This window comes from Papaver somniferum, chromosome 10, assembly GCF_003573695.1.
Source record: "Papaver somniferum cultivar HN1 chromosome 10, ASM357369v1, whole genome shotgun sequence".
NCBI classification, from domain to species: Eukaryota; Viridiplantae; Streptophyta; class Magnoliopsida; order Ranunculales; family Papaveraceae; genus Papaver; species Papaver somniferum.
This window is the reverse complement of record NC_039367.1, coordinates 62,460,986-62,470,843: the sequence shown is the minus strand read 5'-3', so window position 1 is coordinate 62,470,843 and position 9,858 is coordinate 62,460,986. Positions and strand designations below refer to the sequence as shown.

The 9,858-nt window shown below is 35.2% G+C and overlaps 1 protein-coding gene across 1 annotated transcript; it reads left to right on the top strand.

The window, feature by feature from the left end:
* Positions 1-7,981: 7,981 nt before the first annotated feature.
* LOC113317070 (scarecrow-like protein 32) lies at positions 7,982-9,858 on the top strand. Its single transcript, XM_026565220.1, has one exon. It carries the CDS (start codon positions 8,299-8,301, stop codon positions 9,640-9,642), a length of 1,344 nt encoding a protein of 447 aa, XP_026421005.1. The 5' UTR covers positions 7,982-8,298; the 3' UTR covers positions 9,643-9,858.

The following is a 9,858-nucleotide window of genomic DNA, read 5'->3' as shown; positions in this document are numbered from 1 at the left end:
GACGATTTTCACATGATCATATTTTGACTTTCATCAAGAATATAAGATGAACTTGGTTGAAGCGAAAGCTTACCAACACATATTCCGAGAAATATGTAAGCGATTTAAACTCAGCTCGAAATCTCAAATGTGTATAATAGATAACTATATAGTAATACGACTTTTGTCTCAATATATGAGATAGAGTAGAAATAGACTTTCCAAGTGATAGATGAGTTTTAGTCTCCACATACCTTTTGTTGATGAAGTTCCACAATCTCTCCTTAGTAGTTCTTCTTCTTCAATTGATAAACGCCGTGAAGTCTAATGATCAACTACACAATCTATCCTAGTCCGAGACATCACTATAAGTAGACTAGAAATCAAGACTTATAGTTTTGATCACTAACATTGACAAACAAGCTTGAGATAGCAACTCTTGCGAGTTTGACCGAGCAGTGCTCTAACAAGATCAATTTTCCAAACAATCCCAGCATTTCTAGAGCTTAGTATAGAGTCTACCAGTTCATTAGCAATTAAAGTACCATCAATAATTTGTCTTCCTTCAATATAAGCACATTACACAAGATAAATAAGCTTATCCATAACAAGTTTTAGCCTTGTAGCTAAAACCTTTGCAATAATCTTATAGACACTAGTAAGAGGGCATATAGGTCTACAATCCTTGATTGTCTCAATATGTTTTTTTTTTTGCACAAGAGTAATGAAAGTAGAATTATGCTTAGAGTAAATAGTACATGTAGTGAAAAATTCATGCATAATACCCATGATATCCTCCTTGATGAAATGCCAATACTTCTGAAACAAAAGTATTGGAAAACCGTATGGACCCAGGGCTTTAGCATTACCTTAATCTCTGATGGCATGCATAACCTCTTCGTCGGTGAAATCAACGTCTAAGAAGGTCGCCTCTGTTGAAGTATTGAATCAAACTCAATCCCCTCAAAATCAGGTTTAATAATTTTTTCTTCAGTAAATAGTATTTTGTAGTATCCTACCATATGATCTTGTAGCCTCTTCCTGTCAGACACTAATTCATCACCAATGTACAATTTCCTTATTCTATTGTATCTACGTCTTGCAGAAGCATTACTGATAAAGAAAGAGGTATTCCTATCTCCTTCTTGCAACCATTTGGTATTTGATTTGATTTTCTAAGAGGTCTCCTCCATCTTAGAAATATTCTCAAATTCAGCCTTATTCCGTAGATACACATTCCGTTCTTCTTCAGTAAGGATATTATCTTCAGCCAACCAATCTAGAGTTTGAATTTCCGAGAGAATATCATTCAATTTTGTGTTGGTGTGACCAAAAACTTCTTTGTTCCAGACTCTTAGCTTTTCTTTAAGTGCTTTTAACTTTAGCCAAAGCACAGTGCTAGGTGTACCTGCAAAACAAAAAAATAACCACTAATTTTCTAGTAATTGTAAGAATCCATTCTCCAAGAACCACATAAATTCAAACCTGAAAATACTAGGTCCATAAGAAGGGTCGAAAATGTCTAAAAGTAGTGGAATATGATCAGAGGTAGGTATGGATTTGGCTAGTTGGGTAACAAATGGGTAGTGCTATTCAAAAGATGGGAAAATAAGAAACCTGTCTAATCTGCACATTACCGGATTTGCTTGACCATTGGACCATGTGTATCTTGCTCCCTTCAAGGGTAAGTCAATGAGATCATGTTCAACAATAAACTTATTGAACTTCTTCATACTTCTAGTAATCTTCATACAATTTTTCTATTCATCACATTTTGTAATTGTGTTAAAGTCACCACCAATACACCAAGGAAGATTTACCCAATAACGACAAACATTATCAAGTTCGGACCAAATTTCAGCTCGTTCTTTGTTTGGACCATAAACATTTGTAAGCACCCATTGGAAGTTGTCGAACTTATTAGTACAAAGTATAAACAACGTATACTCACCAACAAGTGAATCGCTAACTTCCACAAAATCTCTATCCCAGAGAACTAACATACCACCGAAACTCCCTACGGATTTTAGCTAAGAGTTAAGACATGGTTGTGAAAGATTAGAAATCTATTGTTCTGGTAAGATATGATTTAATTTATCATGGTTGCTAAAAGCTGATACCAATTCTAGCAGGGTTACCATTCTATACAAGACAAAAAGATAAAAATTGATCCCCACCTCATACAGTAAAACTTTTTTAATATAATACTCGATAATGTAATATTCTCGAGAAAATAATAGAATTTTCTGGTCCCGACTTGGGCCCTTAGTGCTAAAATAATAAATTCGATAATATAATAATATAATATATTCCAATAATTTTCCTTAGACATTATTAGGTCCCAAACATTATATAAAATAATAATTCTATTAGAATTAAAAACTTCATACGTAAATAATTTATATATAAATTATAAGTTAAATAATATTTATATTAAGTTAGGTTTGTGAATACATTGGATGTAGTATAATATCAATGTTTCTATAATTTTCAATTTTTCAATATCTAGAAAATTCCTTCAAATTAGTCAATCGTTACACATCCTACGTACTTTATGTCAAACCAAAATGGTTAAAACAAAAAATAAAAATTGTTCTTAAATTAATATATTATTAACATATCTATAAAATATTAGATTATCGATTATGTAATATTTCTTTAAAATAATAGCATTAGAATGGTCCCAAATCTTTTATTTTATAGAAGTTTTACTGTATTAATAAAAAAAGGAAGAATTTTATGGGTGATTAAGCCTAAAATGAGCTACGTACAAGTTATACAAGTTACTGAGTGGGATTAAAAAGACGGTGAATCGAGTCAAAAATAACAACCGCAGTTTGGTCCAGACTCCAATAGATTTATTATTAGAAATGTTTCAAACATCGAAGGAATTTGAGACTAAATGATCACCCAACAAATAAAATACTCGAATGCAAGGTAAAGAGCTAAAATGGAAGAAGAGAAGAAGCAATGGATTTTTCAAAAACCTAACTCACCATATCTCTTTGTTTCTGTCTTTCCGTTGCATCGAATATTTGGAGTGGAGTTCCACTGCATCAAATGTCCGAAGTTCCATGCATAATATAAAAGCAAAAAGAAATGCTTAAAATTCCATTTAGAACCACAAAAACACTTGGAAATGGATCTAGCAGATCAAGTGAAAAGACAAATGAACCAAATTAATTCGTGTAAATCCAAAGACATTGACTCAAGTACATTACAGTAATTTAAATGTCATCATTTGAAATTTCATTACACAATTTCTCAATGCTATTCATACAATCACAACAATGAGTAAATTGACCTGGGAAGCAAAATTCAATGTTCTCAGGCAATGGGGTTGGTCAAAAACACAAATTGGACATTTAATTAATGTCCAACCTCGTTTGATGACACTATCTGAGAAGAATATATCAGAGACTATGGATTACCTTGTTAATCAAATATGTATTAGTTCATCAGTTGTTGTTAAAAACCCAAGGATGTTAGAGTATAGCTTGGAGAACATGATTAAACCTTGATGGTCTTTTTATCAAGGTTTAGTCTCTAAGAGCAACTGCAGTGGACGACTAAACCCAAATTTGGTGTCGAGTGGGCTGGTGTAGTGGGCGATCAAAGAGTAAAACCCAGACCAAATTTGGTCAGTGATCAAGACCAAACCCAAATATAGTCGGGCGTTTATATAATGTCCGCCTACCCGACGGGCGTTGGTATAATGTCCGCATGTAGCCGCGCGTTCGTAAAGTTAACGCCTGATGCAGGGGCGTTGGTATAATGTCCGTCTGGATGGGGCGTTGGTATAATGTCCGCCTGGATGGGGCGTACATAAAGTTAACGCCTCTCTTGGGGCGTTGATATAGTCATGATCCCACCATTAACTAGTTTTGAAAACTTTGCTTGGGGCGTTGTCTTTATCAACGCCCCATTTTATTTTATTTTTTGAATCCGGGCGAACGTATAATCTCCGTCCCACACACCAGGCGTTGCTATAGTTCACGTCCCATACCAGGCGTTATCTTTATCAACGCCCCATACCAGGCGTTATCTTTATCAACGCCCCATGCCAGGCGTAATTTTTATCTACGCTGGACGATGAAGCGGACTTTATATCAACGCGCGGCCAAATTTACTCGTCACCCGCTACGTCACAGGACGGACTAAACCCAAATTTGATTTTTTTTTTAGTCTTTGGTCTTTAGTTATACTCGCACCACTGTGGACGCTCTAAGGGTCTCGCTAGTGAGGGTGAAATTCGCATTACTTCACTTTTGAACATGGGAAGGAGGCGTTCGATAAGGTCTTGATTAAGTATCAAGAAAAAGCTCTGGAGCAAATGAAGGTATGTTGTTCGATAACGTCTTGATTAAGTATCAAGAAAAAGCTCCGGAGCAAATGAAGGTATGTTGTAGACTTATCTGAATCTGTAACTTATATTACATAGTACTTAGTTGACTCTTTTTCATAATCCTTCTTCCCATTGGTATGTTAGTTGTATGTATGCTTGGTTTGTTCTCTTTAAAAGTAAAAATATGTGTGTACACATTTTGGCAAGAAAAAAAACACTCGTCTCAAACTAAAAATTGCCGTGTTAACTAGGAATCTAATACGCTCGTTAAAAAAAAAAAAATCATACATTTATATATATATAAATTATATGTTAAAAAATATTTATATTAATTAGGGTTTGTGAATACATCGGATGTACCATAATATTAATGTTTCTATGATTTTCAAATTTTCAATATCTAGAAGATTCCTTCAAATTAGTCAATCGTTGCACATCCTATGTACTTTATGTCAAACCAAAATGGTTAAAATAAAAAATAAAAAATAAAAAATAAGAAGTATTTTTAAATTTATATTATTAACATATCTATAAAGTAATAAATATTAAATTATCGATTATGTAATATTTTTCTTTAAAATAATACTCCTTCCGTTTCTTTTTGATAGGCTGGTTTTGTTTTTAGAAAAAATTAAGAGAACTAATCATTGAAAGTGGTCCTTATGACACATGTCAATAAAAGAAGTGAAGTGAAATGGTCCCCATGACACTTGTCACCAAAAGAAGTAAAGTGGTCCACATGACACTTGTCATCAAAAGAAGTTAAGAGAAAAGTGATCCCAGAAAATTAAAGTAACATTTGACTTTCCCAATTAAGAAACCAGCCTATTTTTCTAAAACATCTATTTTAGGAAACCAGCCTATTAAAAAAGAATGGAAGGAATAGGATTAGGATGGTCCCAAACTTATTATTTTATAGAAGTTTTAGTGTATCATTTAAACGGTACCCCTACCAATAATAACCATGTAGTTATTGTAGAAAACTTTCCAAGAAAATCAACACTGGTATGACATGGTTCAGTTTTTGCAGAGAACTTTCCAAAAAATCAGCACCATGATGCTTTCATGCTCTTATAAATGTTAGAAACCTAACCCACTACACCTTCATTAAAACAAAAACAGACCCACTACACCTAATTTTGGTATTAAAAAGAAACAATGATCATACTTTTCATGTTCTTTCGTAGTTTTGGAATTTTGGGTGTTTCAAAAAGAGAAAGCTAAACATTTCTTAAAAGCAAATAATAATTATATATTTTTTTCCATAACTCCCTGCCATTAAAATGTAGTTTATGTAATCATTACTTGGGTGGAAAATGTGGAGTAGGTGGAGAATATGAAGCTAACTTCGACCAAATTGGCAATTATGGGGTAGGGACTAGGGACTAGGGATCCTATTTCCAAGTTCAATTTGGTTCTAACTGATCCTAGTTCCTCAGGCTAACAGTTTACTTTCATTTACGTTCTTACGTAGGTACAGTAATTCGATCGAGAGACTGATGAACGAATCCACTGTATACATATATACAGCACTAAAGTTGCCCCCGACGAAAGGGGGAGCTAAACGGCAGTACTGATAGGTAAGCAAAATTTTCGCTTGGCCATGCCACAAGCTGGGTAAGGAATGGGCTTGGAAGCCCAATTAATACAAACAAAGGCCAAATTCATAGTTAAACTTGACTTGCTGGGTTGGATGAGCAACAACCACCCTATGCCATATGGGAGAATGGGTCGCACCGTAGTTTTCACAACTGTAATCTCCAAATGAGGCGTATGTGAACACTAACATACTACAAGGAGCAAGCCCACCAGCCCAAATGCCACTCTAAAGTGTCAAAGTATGAAGCTTAGCTACGAAACCTGTTTTGAGGCGTACTCAATTTTGTTTGAGGCATACTCATTCATTATACCATCTAGGGTGGGTTTATAAGGGGTGTTTAAAGGTAGTGTAATTACCTATATATCCTTAAACAATTTAAATTACTAGAGTGCCCTTATCCTCAAAAACCTAAAATCAAAAATCAAAATAAATTTTAAACTTAAACATCTTGGACTCCAATTCAATCAAAAAATTGATCAAGCAAAGCAAACACGAATCGAAGTGAGCGATGTTGGAGTGCGAAATCCAAACCTCAATTGCTCTTAGATGTATTTTAGAATGTATGTGTAACAAACCCATCTTGTTTTTGATTGATTTTATTTTGTTTGATCGATAGAATATGATTTCAAAGATGGAATTAGGGTTTTCAGAAGTTCAGTTCGGCTGATCTTGGAGTATCAATTTTGAGCCGAACCTAATGTATGATTTAGAGAAACACTAAGTTCGGCTAATGCGACTTTGCTAGATTTTGTTCGAATTAGCCGAACCTAAATTCGTCAGTTACAGAGTGAAGTTCGGCTGATAACTTTTTCAGCCGAACTGTTCTTCTGGTCAGTAGATCTGGATTTTAAAAATTCAATTTTTTGACAGATTCAACTTATAAAAAGAAATTAAATCTCGTATATAAGTCTACCTCTGATTTGAATCACACATTTTGGTTACTTCTAATCACTAAAATCTCAAAATTCAAAATCCAAGTTTTTTTTTCCACTTCTTCTTCTTCTTCCTCTCAAAAACCCCAACTCTCTCACATAAATTTGATTTTCTACTAATTCGCCACTAATAATTTAATTTTTAATCAATCCTTAAAATTCCTAACTAATCAAATCTAATCATAATCATTAATACTAATTATGTAAGAGTAGTCATGCTATTGTCAAAAAGGGTGGATAAGGGGTGATGTTGTTTTTTATTTAGTGACCCTATTTTGATATTATTTAGTATGCTTCAAAAAAGTTTAGTATGCCTCAAAATAAGTTTCTTAGCTACGCGTGTCTTGTAACTAATTTTTTTTTAGAGGGTGTAATTGTCGCAAGTGATGGAATTACAAGGAAGAAACAAACAAAGTAATCTCAATTTTGTGATCTATGGGAAATGACTGATTAGGAATATAGATACCCCAATCAATTAGTAACTTAGCTGAAAATACAAAAATCTACTTACAAATTAATCCAAAAAATTGAAGAACGTTGGTTTTCAAATGTAATTAGTAATTCCATTAGCACACATCAGACAAAACATTGGCCGGCTGAGCTATCCCTCTTTAACCTGTTCTCTATTTTTTTTCCCTGTCATTAATTGAAATCTAATCAAGAGGTGTAAAGTGTGCAAGGCACACATCGAAAAGCGCTAGACCGTGTACGGTGCCGTGTTGTGATGTGATGTGCTTTTGCCCAAGCCAAGGATCCAAGATAAAATGGTGTGAAGGAGTGAGCACAAATTATGTTCCACCGACTAAGAACTCAAACAATCTTCTTGAAAGTGATCTTGAGAAACCCCAAACTCAAAAGATAGTATTTATGGACCGGGCATGCAGATGCATGAGCACCCTGTTTCAGGCCGAACCAGAATTTTCAACATTTTAACCAGGATCTAGATTATGAATACTTCGTCATGCATCCATGCAAACCCTAGCTAGCCAAACAAGACACTGAAAAGGTGTCAGACTATATAATATCCGGATAATTATATACAATATTTCTTGTATAGGATCGTGTATGGCCTTTGCTATATATGGTCCATAAAGATACAGAGAAAACATAGCTCGCTCTCTCCCTCTCAACATTTCAAACACCATTTCTTTTCTTTTTTTGAGTTCCTACGTACTGTTTCTTTCTTTACAGATCTTCATCAAGAGATGATAAAACCGTGCTGATCTTGAATCCTTATGTATATATTTACCGATTGTTATAAGCCAGGTAGCAAAACCCGCATCTCCATGAGTACCACAACAAGACTATGACTATCCTCTGTCACTCTTTCATCATACTAACAGATTACTTAACCAGCTTCATCACCAACTGGTAGAACCAAACAAAACCATAGATTATATTTTTCCTGTCTGTAGATATATAAGAATAACAAGCTAACTGTGATGAAGACTGAATTAAGAAGCTCAACTTCACCTGTTTCTCTTTCTAAACCTAGTGTTTTTGATACCTCTCAAAGTTCTTTACCAGGTGCACTTAATGGATGTCTAGGAACCCCAGATGGAGCTTGTATAGAAAAGCTTCTTCATCAATGTGCAAGTGCCCTAGAGAACAATGATGTAACTTTAGCTCACATGATGTGGGTCCTTAACAATGTTGCTTCTTCAATTGGTGATCCTAACCAAAGGCTGACTTCGTGGTTCTTAAGAGCTCTCATATCTAGAGCTTCGAGAGTTTGCCCTAGTACAACCATAAACTTCCCCGATGGAACACCAGCTACTCTTCAAAGAAACAGTTCACGGCCGCTCTCGATGACGGAGTTAGCCGGGTACGTTGACACAATCCCTTGGCATATTTTTGGGTTTTGTGCATCAAATCATTCAATTCTTAAAGCAATTCAGGGACACAAAAAAGTTCATATCTTAGATTTTAGTATCACACATTGTGTGCAGTGGCCTACTCTAATAGATGCCTTGGCAAAGAGACCCGGAGGTCCACCAGCCCTGCGAATCTCTGTGCCATCTTTAAGGCCACCTGTGCCACCATTAGTTAACGTCTCAAGCGAAGATGTGGGGTTACGTTTGGAAAATTTTGCGAAGTCCAGAGATATTACTTTCAGCTTCTCAGTACTCGGCGGGTCGTCTTCTAAATCATCAACTCATGTGCATTTTGACCTTGAGAGGCTCATGAATCATTTGAATCCTACTTCACTAGAACTGAAAGATGATGAAGCGTTGGTTGTAAATTGCCAAAATTGGTTACGATATCTACCCGATGAACTCCAGGGAAATACTCAACAAGCTCCATCTTTCCGAAATAGGTTTCTTGAGATTATTAGAGGTATCAATCCACATATTGTTATCGTAGTTGATGAAGATGCAGATTTGGATACCTCGAGTTTGAAATCAAGGATAACTGCTAGTTTTAATTATCTATGGATACTATTTGATGCGTTGGAAACGTTGTTGCCAAAAGATAGTTGTCAAAGGAGTGAATATGAAGCTGATATTGGGCATAAAATTGAGAACATCATTGGATTTGAAGGGTTACAAAGGATAGAAAGATTAGAATCAGGTATTAGATTGGTAGAAAGAATGAAGAGAGCAAAGTTCATAAGTATTCCCATCTGTGAAGAAACTAGTAAAGAAGTTAAGTACTTAATAAATGAACATGCAAGCGGTTGGGGAACGAAAAAAGTGGATGAGATGCTTGTGCTTACTTGGAAAGGTCACAATTCGGTCTTTGCTACAACTTGGGTTCCGTTTGGATCAGGGCCATCCGGCCTATAAAAAGAAAAGGAGAAAGAAGAAAGGCCTTCGTATTAGTGTGGGAACTGATCATATGACACATGTTTTCTTCGCATGTCGTACTTTGTTGTGCCATAGGCGCTTATCAGTGCCATGTCGATGTGCCTATTGGATGGCACAACACAATACTTTAAAGCTTACATGTCGTGTTAGATCATGTGTTTTGTTGTGCTTGAATTTTCTTTGTTGTGATAATGC

Coding starts and splice junctions, on each gene's coding strand:
- LOC113317070 (XM_026565220.1), top strand. CDS start 8,299: ATGAAGACTGAATTAAGAAGCTCAACTTCACCTGTTTCTCTTTCTAAA.